This window comes from Nyctereutes procyonoides, unplaced genomic scaffold, assembly GCF_905146905.1.
Source record: "Nyctereutes procyonoides isolate TBG_1078 unplaced genomic scaffold, NYPRO_anot_genome, whole genome shotgun sequence".
Taxonomy (NCBI): Eukaryota; Metazoa; Chordata; class Mammalia; order Carnivora; family Canidae; genus Nyctereutes; species Nyctereutes procyonoides.
In genome coordinates this window covers 4458785-4480421 of record NW_026575048.1, presented here as the reverse complement: position 1 = coordinate 4480421, position 21637 = coordinate 4458785, and the positions used below count along the sequence as shown (strand labels likewise).

At 57.5% G+C, this 21637-nt stretch overlaps 2 protein-coding genes across 4 annotated transcripts in view; one reads left to right on the top strand and one right to left on the bottom strand.

The window, feature by feature from the left end:
- Window positions 1-21637, bottom strand: part of RNF144A (ring finger protein 144A) — a 120654-nt gene that overhangs the window by 33508 nt on the left and 65509 nt on the right. For 2 of the 3 annotated variants that reach the window (XM_055327268.1, XM_055327270.1), the window contains exon 3: window positions 8306-8451. In XM_055327268.1, coding sequence (XP_055183243.1) covers window positions 8306-8451 — 146 coding nt within the window. Of the gene's footprint in view, window positions 1-8305; window positions 8452-11861; window positions 12062-21637 lie in introns of those variants that run through there. The other variant, XM_055327269.1, reaches the window with a different exon arrangement.
- On the top strand, window positions 1252-1645 carry LOC129510926 (cytochrome c oxidase subunit 7B, mitochondrial). Its single transcript, XM_055327271.1, has one exon. It carries the CDS (start codon window positions 1286-1288, stop codon window positions 1526-1528), a length of 243 nt encoding a protein of 80 aa, XP_055183246.1. The 5' UTR covers window positions 1252-1285; the 3' UTR covers window positions 1529-1645.

Here is a 21637-nt window from a genome sequence, read left to right as displayed (position 1 = left end):
CCACTGTTAAAAGAACACTATGAAGGGACACCCAGGTGGCTCAGTGGTTGGGCGTCTGCCTTTGGCTCAGGACATGACCCCGGGGTCCCGGGATCGAGTCCCGCGTCGGGCTCCCTGCGTGGAGCCTGCTTCTCCCTCTGCCTGGGTCTCTGCCTCTCTCTGTGTCTCTCATGAATAAATAAATAAAACCTTTTTTAAAAAAGCAAAATAAATCAGAAAATAAAAATACCCATCGAGGTTATCCTAAGAGCCACTTCCCACGGCCATTCTCAAGAGCGCTGAACAGGATGCATGACGTCTGTGGACTGTCCCGTGGGCGCCCGGACTGCCCCCATCCTGCCCGGGAGTGAGAGCAGAGGCCGGGGCAATGGTTAGGGAGAGGGTTCCGGACAACAGGGGATGGAGGAGCCCCAGCGGGGAGCCCTGGCTGAGGCCTCCGAGGTGCGCCGCTCAGGACAGGCACCACCAGAAGGAAGCGGGGGGAGGGGGGGCAGACAGGAGGTGGAAGCCGCACACGGGCCCCCCAGCAGGCCTGCACCTGGCTCTGGGGTGCCACCGTAGCCTTCTGGGGGACACAGCAACGCGGTGGCCTTGGTGGCACGCGGCCCTTGCAACGGTGGTCTGCTCATAGTCGGGAGGAACCTGGAAGGCCCTGTTTATGGCCGGGGGACACGTGAGGAGGGAGAAAGACCGCAGCCCCCGGAGCTGGACAAGTTCAGGGACCCGTTGCGGGCAGAGGCCGCAGACGGGCTCCTGGACGAGCTCAGGCCACAGCTCCCCCGACCGGGGAGCAGGGGGGGCCGCCCATCGTGCTGGGCTTCTGTGACCCTGTGAACGAGCGCAAAAGCACCTCGCACAATTCCCGGTGCCAGCACCAGCTACGCAAACAGGTGGCTGTCGTTCCCTCTGCTTTGCTATCTGTGCGCTATGCTTCTTGGAGTCACTGGCATAGAAAAGCAACAAAACCTTGGCCGCGAGATGATCATTTTACTTTTTATAATCGGTCTGTCTCTACGGGCTCTCCGGGGAACACTGGGATGCCGTGAACGACACAACCCCACTGAACGTCCCACGGCACGACGCAGGGCAGCGCACCACGAGGCTCTGCGCGCCCCAAGGGGGCAAAACACCACACGTGGAGCCCGTGTGGAACCGACACCAGGGGCATCTGCGACTCTAGACGTCACCGTCCAAGAACCGGCGTGACCGGCATGCGGCAGAACGACTCGCGTGTCGTGTCCGCGTGCAGTCACCGCAGTTGCACCGTTCTGCCTTCAGCTTCAGGATGTTTCCCGTGGCCAGAAACGCTCTAAGTCGTCTCCGAGTTCAAAGCATTGCACAAACAATGGCAAGGCAGAGTCACCAGAAACGGGCACCTGATTTCCATGATAAATATGGTAATGCTGTATTAGCTAGTGGAGCCACTTTCTGTATTGCTGTATGGGCATATACAGCAACACAAATTGGAATAGAATGGAACCTGTCCCCTGTTGGCAGAGTCACCCCAAAGGAATGGAGGGATCAGTAATCCCAGCTGGTGTAATAATGAATTGTTTCAAAACCAACTCATAATTGATGCCAGGTGAAAGCCCTGTGCACCTACTAAAATATGGCATGATTTAAGAAATAAAGTACATTTGAAACCTTAAAAAAAAAAGGGGGAGTCCTTCAGCTGCCTCTGCACAATCTGCCAAATGACTATGCTCTGGGAGTATCGATTTGTTTCCTATACAAAAAAGAGGTGAGGGTCCAAGCGTCTGGCCAACCGTCCATGGAAAACAAGCCCAGGCTTCTTCCAGATACGAAGTGAGTCATCCCTCACAAGCCATGCCTTGCGATCTAACAGCAAAAAGAGGACTTCAAATGAGCACAGAAGAAATGCGCAGAGAAACTTCTGTAAAAACAAACACGCCGTACAAAAGCAGGCGTGGGGCAGCCCGGGGGGCTCAGCAGTTTAGCGCCGCCTTCAGCCCAGGGCGTGATCCCGGAGACCTGGGATCGAGTCCCGCGTCGGGCTCCCTGCGTGGAGCCTGCTTCTCCCTCTGCCTGTGTCTCTGCCTCTCTCTCTCTCTCTCTCTCTCTCTGTCTGTCTCTGTGAATAAATTAAAAAAAAAATACAAAAGCAGGCGTGGACAGGTTTCCTGCTCTCATCCCGACTGTAGCGCTCCGCGACCAAACGCCCTCGCCGGAGCTGTCTTAGCCCACGACCGCAGGAATCACATGAGGTGTCACAGCGCCCAGTTAACAGATGGGAAAACAAAGTCCAGAAAAAACTAAGAACAGGCCCAAAGACACACCCTGCACGTCGAGGAGCTAGGGCTCACGTGTGTCTGACTCCAAAGAGGAGGGGGTTTTCGTTTTCGTTTCTGATTTCTAGCTTCTTCCTCAATCAAGAACTCTACCCTTCCACAGGTAATCGTTTATTTCATATTTTTAGCTACTTCCTACATTTTTGTATTAGAACACAGCCTTGTATGTATTTCTTTTTTTTTAAGTAGGCTCTACGTCCAGCACGGGGCGCAATGCAGGGCTTGAACTCACGACCTTGAGACCAGGACCTGAGCTGAAATCAAGTCAGACGCTTAACCGACGGAGCCACTCAGGGCCCCTGCTGTGTGTACTTTAAACTGGCAAAGTCTGAGTCGGCCCGGAATGCATCTGAGCGCGCCCACGCTGCTCCGAAGCCACCACGGCCCCCGACACCAAGCCCCGCCGCGGCCGCTGTAGGAAGAGATGCACCTGCAGGCGGTGCGGTCCCTGCACCTGACGCTGCCTTGGGAAGCAGCCCCCCACTAGGTGGGCTCAGGGACACCTGGGCCAGAGGGACGAGACACCCCACACCCCAGGCGAGGGGGCAACCGCTGCAGAAAGGGCAGGAGGCGGGAGGGGATGTGTCGAGAGCCACAGAATGTTCCAGGCATTTCATTTTCCATTTTGTCTTCCAACTGTTTGAAACCCAGCTCCAAAGAGGAGACGGCACTGCAGCTTTGCTGCGAAACCTCTGCTGGCGCTTCCTGCCAAGGAGAAGTGGGCCACAGGGACGCAGCGGCCTTGCCTGAGCCTCAGCAAGCCCGGATGTTGTCTGTTTTCTCACTGGAAGGTCTGCTGGCTGCTGAAGATCCCTGAGCTGAGGAGCCGGAGGGGCTGACGCTTCTCAGGGACCCTCGGCTCGTGATCGCCGCGGGACCCCAGTGAACACTGTCTGAAGAGCTAGGGCCCTGGAGTCACAGACCGCGGTTTGAATCCCTGTGTGCCACCGACCGGCTGAGAGCAAGGAGCTCCCCGCCCCCACCCCCCGGCCAGAGTCTCCCTGCCCATGGCGTGGGGTGAGAGAAGCCCGTCACCACCAAACCCGAGCCAGCCACCAGGCCACCAGAGGTGGCCAAGATCACCGCTTGGGCAGGTGCCACGTGCTTTCCGTGGGCCTCGGCACGCCTGCCCCTGTGGCCACCCCACCCGGGGTGTTAGTGCCGAGCTGGCCCCGCACGCAGGCAGGGACCCAGGGCCCATGCACCCCTCTCTGCGGCCTTGTGGTTACAGACGCCCCGTAAGGACGTGGAACCACAGATCCAGCGTGGACACCCTCTAGCACCAAGTCGGGAGCCCTCAGGTGTGAGTCTGGCACTTGTTTCTAGGGGTTTCTAGGTCAATTCCACTTCCTGCCGGGGCCAGGAAGGCTTGGGGGGGGGGACCCGCCTTCCCCTTGTACAATCAAACCAAAGAGGGACGCGGCGTTCCATACAGTCAGGCAGAGAGGTGCGAGCCCGTTCCCGTGACACCAGGGGAAGGGCTGGACCACCAGGCGCCTCAAAAACACGCAGCTGGTGTCGGGGGCTCGTGGGCTGCGGAGGCCGGACCCGGTCGGGGGGGGCAGCGGGGCTTTGTGTCCGGAGGAGGCGGAGACTCATTCACACCAAGGGACTGTCGCCAGCAGAGGCCGCGTTACAGGCAGTCCGCGTCAGCGGGGTGAGGGTCCAGCGAGCGGGCCAGGGACCAGGCAGGTGGCCAGGCCAGCAGTCCCCCCAGGGCAGGGCGTGGCCCCGACTTCAGGAAGCCGCCGTGAGGACGTGCCCGTCCTGCAGCCTGGCCTGGAACCCGCAGGACGTGAAACGTCGAACCGCCGAACGTGGGCTCCCTGGGGAGTCGCGCACGAGGGGTCACCGGCCCTGCTGCGACTGCGGGACGGCTGTGCTGAGAACCGGGTGGCCAGTGGCCAGCGACCACAGGCCTGATGCGGCGGGAGCCAGCATGGGGCCCAGGGTGAGGCTGAGGGTGACCGGAGGTGACAGGACCGTCGGAAGAGGGACAGTCCCCTCTGAGGACCTGGGGCCTCTCTGGGGACTCAGGGGCCTTTGTACCACTGCTCTCCACAGAATGAAGGACCCGGAGTGGAAGCTGTGCTTTCTGCTCTTGCTCGGGGACCAGGGACCCAAGGACCTTCTCCTGGTGCAGAGGTGGCACTGGCAGTGGGGAGGGGGCATCGGAGAGAGCACCACTCCTTCCCTGCAGGGGCACAGGCTTCTCCCCGGGGGCCCCCACCCTCCTCTGCAGGGGACACATGCTTCTCCCTGGGGGCCCCCACCCTCCTCTGCAGGGGACACATGCTTCTCCCTGGGGGCCCACCCTCCTCTGCAGGGGACACATGCTTCTCCCCGGGGGCCCCCACCCTCCTCTGCAGGGGACACATGCTTCTCCCCGGGGGCCCCCACCCTCCTCTGCAGGGGACACATGCTTCTCCCCGGGGGCCCCCACCCTCCTCTGCAGGGGACACATGCTTCTCCCTGGGGGCCCCCACCCTCCTCTGCAGGGGACACATGCTTCTCCCTGGGGGCCCCCACCCTCCTCTGCAGGGGCCCACCCGCCTCCGCAGGGGGGACACGTCCCTCCCACACACCTGTAAACACGCTGCAAGAGAAGCAGCAAGTGTGGACCACACTTCCTATCTGCTGAATGTGAAAAGCCAAAGTCACAGAGGAGCAAAACTGCGCCTTTCAGCCAACATCACCTTCACCGCAGAGACCTCCCAGTGGCAGGCGAGTCGGAGGTGGCTGGGGTGGGAGGGCGCCAACACCGTACAGCAGAGGCAAGAACACCAAGCGGCCACCATGCCATCCACTCAGCAAAGACTCATTTGCTCTGAACCAAGAGTCTAGGAGCCCAAAGTCTGGAAGAAGAGAGAGGCCCCCGGGCGACGCTGCTGATGGGAGAGTCGGTGCGTTTCCATGTGGGGTCTGTGGGGTCTGGGTTGTGTGGATTAAGAAGGCCTGGGACAGAAGGCGGCACAGATACGTGACTCTGGGCCCCCGGCGGGGACAACGTGAGTACGTGTACGATTGCTCGGAATCGGGATGCCCGCTAATTCCAACTGAGGGAGAGTCCGCTCATGTCGCCTCGCTTGGCTCAACGGTCTCAATCACCCATGCAACTGCAGATCACTCCATCACACGGGGGAACCAACACGTAGTTTGTTTGCTCTTTGCTCGTGGATGAGACGGGGCCAGGGGAACACTAAGCATCTCCATCTGGGTGCCTTCCTACGATGGGGCAGGGTTCCAGGGACCCAGATGGGTCCCCCCCGGGTGAGAACAGGGAGGGGGGACTGGGGATGGAGAGTCGAGCACACGGAGCAGGGAGACAGAAAGCAGGCCCCGAGCATCCTTCCTGGGTCGGAAGGTGCCGGATCCAGGGGCGTACAAAGGAAGGCCCCTTCCCTGGAGTGTGGCCCGCAATGACCCCAGAGCAGCCCCCCAGGCCCCGGTGAAGTTCCTCAGCAAAGCAGAGGCCAAGAGTCAGCATTTTCCTAGGGGCCATCAGTAGACAAACACCGGATCTGGATGCAAGCTACAGGCGCGCTGGCGTCGTGGCAACCCAGGGAGCATTCTAGGGCAGGCCACGCGGTCTTCCTGGGCTGCACTCTTTCCATGAGAAGGGAGAAGCATGCCCACTTTACAAGGTTTTATGACAGGTGAGAGAAATAGGAAGGCAGGTGTTATGTCACCAGCAATAACATTGTTCCCATCCTCTTCTAGCCACAGGGTAGGGTTTTAGAGGGGCCCTAAAAGTCCAAGATAAAGACAAGAACCGCTCTGGTGTGCCTGTGAGCAGTGAGCAGTGTGGGCAGAGGCCGGAGGGGTCTGAGCGACGCCCTGACACGATGCAGATGAGAGGCTGGTCTACAGGGACCCAGAGGCCCCGCAGAGCTGCGTGTCCATGTGGCCATCATCTTGGCAGCTGGAAGCCCCGCACCTCAAGGCACCTCACCCTGCACGTATGCCTTCCCCCCTCTAGAGACCCAAGACTAGGACCGGGCCCCAGACACCGCTGAGCCCCCAGCCCACGGAGCAGAGACTAGGGATCTGTGCCCCACCGAGGCCCAGGGTGCTCGGAGACCCAGGAGCCAATGCACAGGACAGAGATCATGCAGCAGACTCCTGGCCCCGAGGCTTGGAGGCTGGATACAAGGCAGGCCCCTGGTCACACGGCAGCATTTCCACTCAAGAGGGTCCAAACTGCAGAGGGGGTCATTTGAACTGGCTAAGGAAGAGCACGAGGATGGGCAGAGCCATCACGGAGACAAGCAAAGGTGGGGGGGGGGTCCTGGCATGATGGGGCCGGACTGCGAGGGTTTTGCTAGGGTTACCACCGGGTTCTGACGTGTACCAGCGACAGACGTGGGAGGCCTGGAGGGTCTCGGGACCAGGGGGGGCAGCGTAGGGCTGCAGAGACAGGTGCAGCGTGCTCAGCCCGTGAGCCAGCCGTGGGTCATCAACGTCCCCGCAGGCCAGGGCCATACATGGAGCACAAAGCTTGGGGTTCAGACCACGGGGACATTTTCCAGCGAGACCAGCTTTTCTGTGGGGCACCGTCGGCCTCGGGAGCCACGGTCCGGCCACTGTGGGAAGAGGACCTGTTACAAATCCCGGGGCTCGGCGTGCTCCAGGGTGGGCTCCGCCGTTAGCTCCTGGGGGACCCAACATAGATGAAGCCGGAGAGGCCAGCGAGGTCAGCCACAGAGCCTGCATCTGGAGGCAGATGCCCCACTGCACCGCCCTGGGTTCCCCCTTGAGGTCACCGTCCCTCGAACTTAAACGGTAACGAAAGGGAAATGAGCCCCATCCCCAGGGTTACCGGCTGGAGGTGTCTGGCGGCCTGTCCCACATCCTCTCCCTCCCATCCTTCCCCATCTCAGGAAAACATCGAAAGCAACCTCCTGCCCTTCAGGTTGGAGTGACCTTCCTGAGGGTTTAAGGAGACGCATCTCGTGCAGGGCACACAGAGGAGGGCTCGCTGCAGTGTAATCCCGGGAACGCTTAGGGACTAGCCATCGTGAGTCCTGAGCAGACCAGCTGTCTGGGCGGGGGGGGGGGGGGCAGAACCCTGCTCAGAAGTCAGAGGACAGGGGCACGAAGGTCCGCGAAGCTCCCTCTCCCCATCTATGACGCCGACACGGTAATACCGAACGTGCCCATGTCGCCGGGACATCGCGAGACACACGGGGAGGAAGGTGAGTCTATAAAACACGGGCAGGAAGGGAGGATGCGTCTCCTGCAAAAGGTAGGGAAGGCTGTCTGGCGACGGACACCGGCAGGCCACCCAGATGGTCCATTTATAACACGGTTAAATTCAGAAGCAACTTTTTTTTTTTTTTATAGTTGGATGAAAACTGTTCTTTTTTTTTTTCTTTTCTGGACTTTTTTTTTTTTTAATGCCTTGACTGGGAAGAAAAATCAAGTAGAACTCAATTAGATGAACTGAAAATAAGCCCTATATCCTCATTTTCCCTTTCTGAGGGTGGGAGATGCTGGCCTGAGTCGGGCCTGTGGTCGGGGCCCAGATAACACGGGCTACTTCTTAGGGAATTTTTTTTTTTTCTTACGGAAATTTAAACGTGACTTCAACATCCTCTTTAGCACCACAGTGGTGAACGTGGACGCGAATAGCTAAATATTCTCACTGTGCAACCTCGCTCGGTTAGCACGGACTTATGATCTCAAGCACCTGATTGTTCAATTTAAAATGAGGGGGGCGGGGGAAGCTTGTTCTTCTCTGGGAAGGAAGGCGTGTGTCACCGTCGGGTTTTCTAACCTGCTTTACTAGCTTCTGAAATTCTGTTTACCGGAGATCTTCGCATCACGAGCGCCTGTGATGGAAATCTACTGGGGAGCCTGACTAGTGTTAATGGGAAATTCTCTCAATAACCGCGGGAGAGACCCCGTCACGGGCAAAAGTGGGGTCAGAGGTTTGCCTGGTGTCACGACGCACGAACGCGAAAGCCTCGTCCTGAAATCCTTTCAGAAAGACCAACCAGAGTACAGAAGATGCACTGGCACTGGGCTATGGTCGTCATCTGCTCCACTGGGTACTCCCCGAGACACAGCTTGCACGACACCAGCGGATCGAGGGCCAGGTCCCACGTGGGCCGGTACCGCGCTGTGGTCATGGCAGAGCAATCTGAAATGAGAGAAGCACAGGCCGTCAGACCGCCGTGGCCTCCAGCAGGACCGAGGCAGGAATCACGCCTGGGGCCCCCGTGGTGGCCAAGTGACCCAACGGGCCCACGGCTTTAGACGACTCGTCAGGTCCTCTGAGCTGTCGGCCGGGGCTCCTGACCCAGGTCTGAGGGTGACCCCTTCCCCGTGTTGATGGTAACGATTGTGTCTACCCTCGAAATGGCAAAGGAGTCATCCCAACACCCTCCCTCCCCCCATCTTCCTACAGGCACTGAGTCAGACACCTCCCACCAACCAAACCCCTAGACCACGGGCGGAAAACCACAGCCAGGACGCAAGAGAAGCTTTCGTTAAAATGGTCTGATCAGATGAAAGTGTTGTCAGGTTCCTGTTGTGGGAACATCCCAGGGGAAGCGGTGGGTCACCCGCCTCTGTCCTCAGCGCCCACCGAATGGGACGCACCTTTCCTCATTGGCTTCCAGTGGCCCAGGTGCCACCTGACCCTCCAGCATCAGCCCGCGCACCACTGCCCCCTAAGCACTGGCAGGTTCTCTAAAGCTTCAGGGGGCCCTGGGCCGCGGGGCAGACTTGTCCACTTACAGGGCCACGTGCATCTAACCACACCCGGTGTCTACTAGACACTCCATCACAGGAATAAAAGTCACCTTCCCTTCCCCATCCTCCCGAAACATTCTCTGGCCGCTCCCCAACCTGCCCAGAGCCGGCTTCCTCATAGCACGTATTTTTCTATTTATATTTATCGCACTGATTTCCACTGCTTGCTGCCTGGAGACGGCGGGGCAGGTGCACACCCTCCGTTCGTAGCTCAGCACCTGACCCGCGATGGCCTCTCCACAGCAGCCTGTCGAGTGAGTGAACAAATCCTTGCATCCAGGGACATGCATTCCCACCCTGGACCCCTGGCACCTGATTTAGGCCTGCGATCAATCAGTAAGCAGTAAGCTCCCCAAACTCAGAAGTGGGTTAAGATTCTGTTAAAATTTTGGACACATGGGCAGCCCAGGTGGCTCAGCGGTTTAGCGCCGCCTTCAGCCCAGGGCCTGATCCTGGAGACCCGAGATCGAATCCCACGTCGGGCTCCCTGCATGGAGCCTGCTTCTCCCCCTGCCTGTGTCTCTGCCTCTCTCTCTCTCTCTCTGTCTCTCATGAATAAATAAATAAAATCTTAAAAAGCTAACTGATAACCTAAGGCAGGGAGTGTATGGTTTGCATGAGAAATCAATGTTCCAGGCACTTGGCAAACGTGAGAATAAGTCTGGGAAGAATCGTCAAGTAGAAGAGCTGCACGAGGAAGACGAAGCTTGCGTTCGGAAGGGAGGTGACACTTCACACAGGTCACAGAGAGCGGATATCAAAATGGGAGAGAAGATAGGCTCAGACCTTTCCCCAGACAGAGGGTGGAGGCCCCACGGCAGGGGCAAAGGAATCTCTCTGCTCGGAGCAAACGGAAGGCCCACAGCTGGCGCGGGGCAGCGGCGTGCCCATCATCCGCCCGGGTGCGCCGCTGAGCGTGGGTGACGGGGCTGGTGACCACGTCTCCCAGAGGCGCTGTGGGGGACGGAGATCACGCCGAGGACCCGGCACCAACAGGAAACGCCCAGGAAGGACCCCACTCCCCTTCCCCTGCAAGGTCTCATTCGGCCATCCTTTCACGGATCTGCGAGAAAGGCAGTGAGGATGCCCGTGAGCTCGCAGACTCTCCGTCACGTGTACAAGCGACCCCTGGGGACAGACGCTGTCCTGATGCCTTCTGGAAGGGTACTTACTTCTATCCCTTTCTCCAGCTTTGCCAGTCGCAGCTCACTGGGCATCGCTAAGCGAGGACTCAGGTAGGACACAGCCCTGTGGACTCTACACCGGGCGTCCAGACTCGGGGACAAGATACTGCACAACCCTGGACGGGCTCAGAGGAGAAGACGCAGCGACAGAGGACAAAGGAACGTCGGGGCTGTGACCGTAACAGACACGCAGGGGAGACCGTGGCCTCTAAAGGCCCGAGCACACGAGGGCAGCTGCCGCCTGGATCCGCGCTGCGAGTGAGGGCGGGAAAGGGTCGGCGCCCGGGACGACCCCACCGACGCCTCCCAGGACAGCTCGTAACCACAGCCACTTAGTCTACAGGAAGTGCACCTTCTGCTGTTAGAAAGGAACTCTTCAGCACAAACCCAAATGACTTTTAGATTGGTTGGAGCCTTCCGAATAATTTAAACAAGGCTCATAATTTGACCCATGGCCGATGGGGCCAGCGCTCAGATGACCCGGGGTCACTCAGCTACCTGGGGGTGCAGCGGGAACCAGAGTCAAGTTCATTTAGATTTGGAACATTCCTCTACACCTTGAATCCATCTATTATTGTTGTTGTTGTTGTTGTTATTATCATAGGTGTCCACAAGCATTTTCTAGAGCCCGGGATCACGAGTCGGGGTTTCTTTTTTAATTTACATTCCTCTACATCTTTTTTTGTTCAACTCCTGGATGATTTTGTTGCTTAAAGCCCACTGTACAGAGCGATGATTCTGCTTTGACTGTGAATACTAGCCAGCCCTAAAAGGGATCAAAATCTGTAGGGGAAAAAAAAAAAAAAACCTGTAGCAAAAAAGAATTAAAAAAAAAAAAAAAAACCCCTGTAACAGAAGCAGAAGCGCTGCAGGCCTGGGGCGGAGGCCGCAGACTGCGTGTCCCTCCGGGAGAGCGGGGGCAGGTGCCCGGAGCGGTCAGGCCCCGGCCCCGACTCCGGAGGGCGCTACAGCGGCCTCAGGGGGATGAGGTCCCCACCTTGGATGGGAGCAGACCTGGTTCAGACGCTGGTTCTGTCACAGGGTCGTTGACTGTGGGGAAACCACTGAACCTCTAGAACTTCAGCGTTTTCACTTCCTAACACTACCCACCACCGCCTCCCACGTGCGCTTGTTGTGAAGAGTGGGAAGAAATATATTTAAGGTTCCTGGGCCCTTTTACCCGCCTGGTTAAGTGGAAGTCACTACCGTATGTCAGGTGTGAGACCCTGGACGTGAACCCACAAGGATCGATGGGACCGACGAGCTGCTGAGCGGAGAAACTGTAGGATGAACTTCATCTTTCAGGGGGTCACTGACGGCGGTAATCTCTGGAAGAAGCCAACCAGAACCGAAGCTTCCTGCTTTTTTTTTCTTTCTTAAAGATTTATTTAAGAGAGAGACAGAGAGAGAGGCAGAGAGACAGAGCACGAGCATGAGGGCCAGAGGGAGAAGGAGAGACCATCAGGCAGTCAGTCTCTCGGGGGCTGCGTGCACACTCGGACGCGGGGCTCGACCTCACGACCCAGAGATCCTGACCTGAGCCAAAACCAAGAGCCAGTGGGTTGCTTACCCGACCGAGCCCCCCAGGCGCCCCCGAAGCCCCCTGCTTTACCGTGCGCCGTCAGGGCGGTCCAAGGATGGGGCGCTGGCCCGGGACGCGCGGCAGGACGCGGACGGCCAGACACCGGCCCTCGCACGGGGCTGGCAGCGGCCGCCCCAAGTCCCGGGCAGACCCTGCGCCCGTGGACACGCGGGGGCCCCCCAGCCGCGCACCGCCCGAGCAGGACCATCTGCCCTCTCCCGGCTGTCCGCTCCCAGCCTCTCCTCGTGCTCCCAGCCTCTGGGTTTGGCTCCGTTTCCTGTTTACAGCCTCTCCGAAGACGTGACCCTTAGCACAAGCTGCACGCTTGACCTCTCGCTTCCTTTCCTCCCAGACCACGATTTCCACTTGACCTCTAGGCAGCGTGGCTTCCCGCGGCCCCTCGCTTCCCTCCCCGGGAACCGCTCTCCACGCCAGTCAGATCCCGATCCCCTGGCACCGCATCAGGATTCTTTCCCCTCTACGTGACGTCCTCCCTGAGATGCCCCGAATCAGGATTTAAACGCACACAACAGCAGGACAGATTTTACCAAAAAAAAAAAAAAAGACACCGTCTAAGCCCCTCATGGACCACCCTCCACACAGCATGGGCTGAGTATGATTCTGCAAACACTGAACAGCTGCAAACTTGAAATAGGAATTTGCTGGGGGAAAAGTCACAATGGACAATAAAAGAAAAAACAGTCTTTGTTTTCCTAATGTGAAGGTCAAGTCATAGGCAGCCAACTATTTTTAAGAACATCTGGTCAATTATAAGCCTTCCTCAATGTAAGTAATTCAAAGTGTTTCTAAGGGAAGCTGCTTGTTTAGCGGGCTGGGGTCCTGCAGCGCCGTCCGCAGGTCAGCACAGAGTGGTCACACGCCTGTGCACGGGCTGTGCAACCGGGTGGCTCCCCACCCTCTCTGGCCTCACCCCTTCCAAGACAGCAAGGGAAGGCAGGGGACTCACTGCAGGCCAGTCGCTGCCCGCCTGCCCCGCTCTGGGCGACTCTGACATGCTCCCGTGCACCTAAGCCGGCTGAGTCTCCCCCATTCCTCCCTTCCGCACCCCATCACCCCCTGCCCGCCTCCATGCCCACCACCAGCCCCTGTTGCTGTGAGGTCTCCCCGGGTTCTCTCAACCCCTCAGCTGTGCCCCCCCCACCTGAGTCTCCACGACATGTGGTCGATTGGTTCTGAACACGCACTCCCCAAAACACCAGCATCAGCACTGCTGGAGAACTTGCTAGTACGCAACTCTGTGGGCCCCGACCCAGACCTACAGAATCAGCACGTCTCGGGGTGGGGCCTGGGAGGGGGGAGAGACCCAGCAATCTACGCCTCCAGGAGCCTTCCTGGGGATTCTCCTCCACAGCGAAGCCTGAGAGCCACTGGTCTGCGTCGCTGCGCCTCCAGCACTCCCACCAGGTCCGCAGGCTCCAGAGCCCACCCGGGCTGAAGGCCGACAAATGCCTCACCCCTCGCAACACCACAGCGGAGGACCCGCGTCTGCCAGGCGCTGGGCTAGACTCTGCATATTGACTTTCATTTCATCTTCCTTATGACTCTCGGGGTGAGCGTGGCTTTCCAAGTCTGCTGTATGGGTGAGCTGATCTCCCCAATTTTTTTTTATTATCTCCCCAACTTGATAACACATTATTCCAGGCTAGCTGCTGTTTCCTACCCTCTCAACAGTGCTCGTCACAGGCAGATCTTCGTATTACACACACACACACACACACACACACACACACAGTTTCATGTGCATCAGGCATCATGTTAATCACTTTCATAAATTATCTCATTTATCCACACCATGACTTTGAGACTCGAAAGATTTGCCATTTTTCCAATTCTACAAATGAGGAAACCAGGGCACAGAGACTGGGTAACCTGTCCAAGCCCCGAGTGGCAGTGTGCAGGACACAAAAGCACAGGCAGTGAACCATCCTGCTAGACCTCCTTTGCACAGGAGAGTGGGGCCTCCTAGGTCTGCAAAGACACAAGAGGAAGGAATTTCAGTTCTGCCTCGGAGCTTCCCGGGCCTTACTGGAGCGCTTCCATGTTGGCAGGGCTGGTGGAAAGCTGCAGCCTCATAATTTGGGGCTGTCAGTGGCAGCAGGAACATGAGAATGGTAGCTGAGTAGAAAGTTAACTGTAGAGATGCTGACTTATCCAAGGGCTGATTATTCTGATCCTTCAGGAAGATGCAAGGGATATTACCTCCTCCCAAGGAGAGGACGACAGCTCGATGGTAAAAGTTCACTATTTCCAGCAGCTGCGTAGCCAGGGATTTACCCAACTAATTTGAACACTTGCATTCCCAGGAAAACTTGCACACGGACATGCAGAGCAGCTTCATTCGCAAATGCCAAACCTTGGAAGCAACCTAGGTGTCCTTCAGTGGGGGAATGAAATACCCCAGTTTGTTTAAACTGGTGCTGTGTCCAGACAATAAACTATTATTCAGAGCTAGGACGAAATGAGCTATGAAGCCACGAAAGGACATGAAGGGGGAACGTAAATGCATATTCCTGAAAGAAAGAAGCCAACCTGAAAAGGCTGCATCTGTGTGGTTCAGAATATATGACATTCGGGGACACGTGAAACTACGGACACCAGTGACTGCCAGGGAGGGAAAGGGGGATACATAGGCAGAGCCACAGAGGATTTTTTAGGACCGTGCAACTACTCAGAATGCTATTGTGGTGGGGGATACATGTCATTATACGATTGTCAAAACCCACACAATGTCCAACACTGCGAGTGAACCCAAACCCAACTGTGTCCCTTCTCCCCAAACTCCTATGCTGTCGCCCTAACCCTTGATGGGACTCTACGCCTTTAGGAGGTAATGAAGGTTACCTGAGGTCATACGGGGTGGAGCTTCGGTCCAACAGGCCCGTGGCCTTCAAGAGAGGACCATCTGGGTCTGTCCCTCTCCCTCCCCTCATTGCCTCTCATCTTCATGTGAGGACACAGGGAGAAGAAAGAGGGTTCTCACCAGAACCTGACCACACTGGCACCTGCTCTCAGACTTCCGGCCTCCAGAACTGTGGGAAATAAACTGTTGTTTAAGCCGCCTGGTCTACGGTGTTTTGGGACGGCAGGCTGAGCCGACACAGTAAACCTGGGGGTGATTACGGTGACTCACCCACGGACCAGAGGCCCCCTCTGGGGCAGGGTGTCAACAGGGAAGGAGTGAAGTGAAGGAGTGTGCGCATGTGGGGACACGGTGTACGTGGGAACTCTGTACTTCGCCGTCAATTTTGCTACAAACCTAAAACCCTGAGAAACAAAGTCTTTTTTTTTTTTTTTAAGGCTACATCCTGTATGGTTCTAATTATATGACATTCTGGAATTGGCAAACTGTAGAATCAGTAAACAGATGGGCAATCACAGGGGACTGGGAGGGAGGGAGGAGGAGGAGGAGGGCCGATTAGGTGGGACGCTGGGGCTGTTGTAGGGGGTGGAACTATTCTGTACGATGCTGTAATAGTACATGCGTGCCGCTACGCATTTATCAAAACCCGTAAGACAAAACTTTACAGCACAGAGAGAGAACCTGGATGTATGCACATTTAAAAAAAAATACTTTAGGATGTCAGGGTATCCCGGATGGAAAGCAACAGTGAAGAGAGACCCTTACTCTACTACAAACACACAAACCAACCTCACTGCAGGGGTGGGGGAAGCGCTGACCTGCGTAGGTCTGGAAACCAGTGGAATCTGCAAAAGCGCAGGCAGACGGAACTGTCTACAGGCCCCCCGAGCCCGGGTGGATAAAGCTGCCTCCTCAGGGGTGTGTGCCAACAACGCTGAGGCTACCATCCACGTGAACAAATAAGCCAGGGGACGGTTGGAAGGCAGGAGTCAGGCTTCTCGCCGCTGGAGTGGAAGGTCCCAGACAAGCGAGGGGAGGCGGCTGGAATGGTCGGGGTGGTCCTGGGTCAGAGCCGGAGGCCCCGGCGGGCACGCGTGGTTAGCCTGATAGAGGCGCACACGGCCCCAGCAGGACCGCTCACAGATAGGTGCGAACGCACAGATTCACAGCACGCAGCTCCGCCAGCCGACCGCGCCCCGACACGAGGGCACCCCGCCTGCAGCAAGCACCTCACGTGCCCAGATCTTGGTTCCTAACGGCCGTGCCCCAACAGAAGGAACGAGGCTACAATGGCAGATTGAAGGACCTGCCCAGGAACGCTCCAGCTCATTCTGGTGAGTCCTGCAGCGCACAAAGCAAGGAGGTGCTCCAACGGGGCAGCCAGCCACACTGCTGGGGACATGTCACAGCCACACAGGAGCCAAAGGGATGGGCTCCCAGCGGCTGAGGTGGGAACCATGTGGGCAGCGAAGCAGCAGGATCATAACAAAAAACAGACAGTGGGGCAGCCCGGGGGGCTCAGCGGTTTAGGGCCGCCTTCTGCCCAGGGCCTGATCCTGGAGACCCAGGATCGAGTCCCCAATCGGGCTCCTTGCGTGGAGCCTGCTTCTCCCTCTACCTGTGTCTCTGCCTCTAATGAATAAATAAAATCTTTAAAAACAAACAAACAAAAAATACAGTGAATGTCCATAAGCTCATCCTGATGTAAGTAAGTGGCTGACTACGTAAATAAATAAATAACCGGGAGAGCAAAGAGGCTTCTCACACACAGAGAAATAATCCAAGTAGTTTTAGAGGCTGCTCTCCCGGCCTCCAGGAGCTGGAGCCTCACCCCCGACTCTACGTGTGGCTGCTCGGGGTGACTCTCTCCAGCGAGGACAGCGTGGACGTGGGGACGGGGCTTACTGCCTGGTGGAGAAAGCTGGCCCACCCCACAGCCAGGTGACCTGGGCGGCGCCGGCCGTGCTGAGTCACGACCACCCCACGGACCCCCTGATGTGGCGGGACAGACACAGCCCTTGCGTCTCTGTGGTCTTCTTCCCAAAACCCACAACTGCAGCCTAATCACAGGGGAAACATCACTCAAACCCCAGGCAAGTGGCGGCTGCAAAACAGAGTGGTCTTCCCCACAACCATCAGGGTCATCAGAACTAAGGAAAGTCTGAGACACTGTCACAGCCCCGAGAAGCCCAAGGAGACCGGAGAAGTGAAAGCAGTGTGGCGTCCCGGGGCGCCCGGTTGGCTCCGTCGGAGGAGCATGTGTCTCTGGATCTCCGGGTTGTGAGTTCAAGTCTTATGCTGGATGCTGAGATGATTTAAGAATAAAGTCTTTAAAAAGGGGAGAAGGGGGCACCTGGCTTCGGCTCAGGGCGTGATCCCACGGTCCTGGGATCGAGTCTCGCACCAGCCTTCCCTGAAGGGAGCCTGCTTCTTCCTCTGCCTATGTCTCTGCCTCTCTGTGTCTCCCGTGAATTAATCAATAAAAAAAAAATCATTAAAATAAAAATTTTGAAAAAAAAAAAAAACGGAAGTGCAGATCTGGCCATGTGGTGTCCTGGATGGGATGGGTCCCGGGACAGAGAAATGACATTAGGTAAAAACCACGGACGTGGGAATGAGGTGTAGACTTCAATCAGGGATGTCCCGGAGCCGGCTCAGGAGCTGTGACAAATGCAGCTCCCCCCTGCAGATGTCACTAGTCAGGGACCCTGGGTGCAGGAGCAGGCGAGCTCCCTGGACTTCCGAACTGCGTCATTTTCCTAAACTGAAACCCAAATCTGCTAACCTAAATCTAATCTAAATCTGCACATCTAAATCTGAACCGTACAAAAATAAAAAGCCTATTAAAAAAAAAAAGAACTTTACTTTTTCCACTTAAACCCAATAAGCCTATTGAAGTGCAGATTCAAGCGGAAAGAGTAACATTTTTAAGCCAGCGCTTTCCCCCACGGCCTTATCTCAAGTGTGACACTAACAATCTGAGAAACACTGTGCTAATTCTAGTGGCACAGGTTTGTTGTTGATTTATAACCATCAAACTCTGTGTGGTTTTTAACATTCTGACAAACGCAGTGACGTTCCAGGAAGGGGGTCAAGGATGAGCAGAGTGGACCCCAAGCACTCGCTCGGATGCAACCACACACCGTTCATGTTCGGGGGCCGGGGGGCTGCGCTCAGGCATTTCCCTGAAACGGGCTTCGCTGCACTCAAGAGTTTGCAGGGGCGGGTGGGGAAGAGCAGGCCACATCCACGGAGCAGGAGCCGCAGACCAGAGGAGGGTCCCCTGCTGTCCGAGCTGCCACTGTGCAGGGGACCAGTTCCCAGCGACCTGCAGCTGCAGACACGTGCAGTGCAGCTCAGGGTGCCCTGTCCCTTCCAGCACACGTGCACAGTGAGGGAGAACAGGGGCCTCCTGACTGTGTGCAACACCTGCAGCAGGTGTACCCCGAAGGCCCACGTCACGGCAGCCACTCGTCCCACAGGGCAGGCCCCCCGCCTCCCGTCACCGCACGGCACCCGGTCTGCACCACCCCCGCCAGGAGGAGAGGCCAACAGGCCAAGACTTCCAGGAGCAAGGCCCCCAGGACACCCACGCGGACGATTCCTGCAGACAACACCCTAGAGAAATTTCCAGTGCTGGCCAGGGCCGTGGCCTGGAGACTCTTCCTCCCCGGGGCTGGGCGGATCTGCAGACCTGCTGCCACAAGCTGCCTCTCTGGTGGGCGGTCGCTTGGGACACGGTCGGCATTCGCGGCAGAGAACACGCACGCTCGCTGTGAGGCGGATGAAATGGTCCACGCGCAAGCTTCAGGTGTGGTGGTCGCGTCCCGCCAGGCCCGGACAAGCCTGGTGCTGCGACCTCCCGCCCGCACGAAACGCCCAGGAGACACAGAGGCCCTACTGTCTCGACTCCAGTGTGCCCACGTACACACGACACTGTGGCTACCAGCAAGCGACGCTTTAAAAGTCAAACATGGGGAGGATCCCTGGGTGGCTCAGCGGTTTAGTGCCTGCTTTCGGCCCAGGGCGCAATCCTGGAGTCCCAGGATCGAGTCCCGCGTCAGGGTCCCTGCATGGAGCCTGCTTCTCCGTCTGCCTGTGTCTCTGCCTGTGTCTCTGTGTCTCTCATGAATAAATAAATAAAATCTTTAAAAAAAATCAAGCATAAGAGAATCATGACGTTTTAAGTCTGGGCGGGGGGGGGGTCCCTGAATTGTCTGTCCTCTTAGAGAGGATTTGCTTACTCTGAGCCCTTTGACTTGCTAAGAGGTCACATGTGACACCTGCCCCAACACTGTTTCCTTCTCCCTGAGAATGAGCCCTTGAATGTATTCCTGCCAAAACTGCCACTGATACGGTCATTGTGTCCCATCCCCACCACCCCTGTACCCCTCAGGTAAGGGTACAGAGAAAGGAGCAGCAGAAAATGTTGGCATCTATGCTAAAGCCTGAAGAGCCCTGGGCCACCCCGGTTCCCTGCTCCAGGCTGATCCCAATCACACTTCAGCAAACACAGGACAGTGTGTGGGCCACGGGAGGCTGGTCTACACCATCACCGCAGGTCCTCGCTCCTGGAAGTCCCTTCCGGAGGATGGCAAGGCGGCTTGGGAGCAGGTCTCTGGCCGGCTCACGTGGGCAGCAGGTCAGGCACAAGGGTTGCTTCCTTCGAGGCACCAAGCGGAAGCCCTGTTGCTAGGAGGACAGGGTTTAGGGCTTTGTCAACCCCTTGAAATCATGGATTAAGATGTAACAAGGGGAGGACACTGCAGTAGGGTGGAAACAGGCCTCTGGGAGGAATCAAGACACCAGCTCTGCGCTCATTGACCACCCAACCCTCGTGGCGTGGCCCATCGCCGTGCCTCATGGGCCAGTGGCCTCACCCCAGCTTTGGCCTCTGGGATTCCTGAAGCCTATAGGCCCCATGCTCCTCCGACCCCCCTGAGCAGCTGTCACTCTGCTCCCGTGAGAGCCCTCCCGCATGTGCTGCTGCCACAGCCACAGGTCTTCCCGGAGGTGGGAAGTGTCTCTACAGGAGACTGCAGTCAAGATAAAATACGCTTTCCTGATAAAGCCCTGCTACCGTCTCAGGGCACATGCTGCGCCCGTGCCCGAGTCCTGCTGTCCACGAGGTCCTGTGAACATTCGGCGCCCCCCGCTCTACGGACCAGGCCCACCCTGAGAGGCTCCTCCCCTCCCACTCCTACACGTTCACACACCCCAGGCCTTTCACTGCGGGAAGTTAGGGAGGCAGGTGTCCATGCACCCTAAGCCCTGCTGTAGACGGGATTGAGAGCCTGAGACACCGCCAAGCACAGAGCGCCGTCTTCCCGGGTGAAAGCACCTGCCCTGGAGGATCTCGTCGTGAAGGGAAAGGTAGAAAGTGACAAGGAATCTGTTCAAAGAAACTTTAGGGGCGTCGAGAGGAATCACCTTTTCATCAGCATTAGGCTGCGGTTGTAACTTATTTGATCTACTTCAGCCAGAAAATCAACTGAAATGTGTGGTCTCCAAAGACTTCTTACTGAAGTTCCACTGATGTTCCAAGTTCAGGCATATCTGCATTTCCTCTTTGGTCCTGGACGGGGAGGGTGACAGGGAAGGGGAGCACTGGAAACACGACAGGAGCAGGTGCCAGCTTTCCAGCAGCCAGAGGAGGCGAGGGGCTTCGGGAGACGGAGGCAGCCCCGGAACCGGCAGGGAGACCCCGGGGCCCCTGATGGGTCTCACATCACCAAGCGGCATAAATGGCCTCAGTCTTAGGTCCTGGGGGCACCTGCAGGCCAGGACCCAGGCACACTCCAGAGCTCGGAAACACGCAGGATCTGTACAACCGGGAATGCACAGTCTGCGAGCCAAAGGACACGAGCCCGACGCGGCGTCCCTGGCCCCCAGCGCAGCAAACCAAGGCTGGGTCACAGTTTCCGCCTCTCCTAGGAGTGTGACCTTTGGAAAGTCCTTCTGAAATGTCCCGATCAGCTCCAGTGAGGCCACAAACCCCGCTGTTCTTGCCTCCCCAGGAGGAAAGCCGACATCCTGGCCCGAGACAAGCCTTTCTTTCCCTCTGCGGATGGCTGCTCACCACACCCCCCACCTGCAAACACCTTCCGCGGTGTGCAGCTGCGGGGGCGGCCCTCCACCTCCTGGCTGGGGTGCTGCGCCACTCGGGAATCGCTCCATAAAGCCAATTAGGTCTTCAAATCTACTTGGTTGGATTTCGTTTCTTAACACGTGAACGCACACACCACAATTTCTCAAATGCAGATCGACGGTGCTGGGGTGGAGAAAACCCCGGAAAGCGTTGGTACTCAGCTCGCACCTGCTGCAACAGCGGGCCGAGACCTCCATCCACCCAGTCACCAACCCCACCGTGTCTGGTTCCAGCGCCGTTCCAGTCACCGGGGATGTCCACTCTGAGCAGATGGACAGACGGCCCTGCCCTCCGGGAGCCTACACTCCACGGGGGTGCGGGGGGTGGAGAATATATCACTCAGGGCAGTGGGTACGACCAACACACAGCACGGCAGCCTGTGTGCTCGGGGGTGGGGGGATTCAGCCGGGATGGGGACAGGGCGCAGAGAGCGTGTGCAGGCCGGACAGAGGACCGAGCGGCCGCGCCGAAGCCAGGGGAGGAACGGGTCTGGGGGCTTCAGAGCCTCTCCAGCATGCACCCCGCTGGCTGTGGGAAAATGCGTGGCCCCGAGCCCACCCCCTCCCTGCCCCTGAGACGGACCAGACCCTATCAGGGAGCGGGCGGCAGGCAGGGTGGTGCTGGGCCGGCCGGAGCTCCCTCCAGCCCTTCGAGCCAGGTTTGTGAGGCCTTTGCCTCGGACGGCGCTCAAGCTCAGAACACTCATACCTTTTTAAAGATGACAAAACAACCAAATCACAAAGAAAAACCAGTAAAACCTAAACGACTCACGATCCG

Excerpts from the sequence above, each read along its gene's own strand:
- LOC129510926 (XM_055327271.1), top strand. The coding sequence starts at position 1,286 with ATGTTTCCCGTGGCCAGAAACGCTCTAAGTCGTCTCCGAGTTCAAAGC.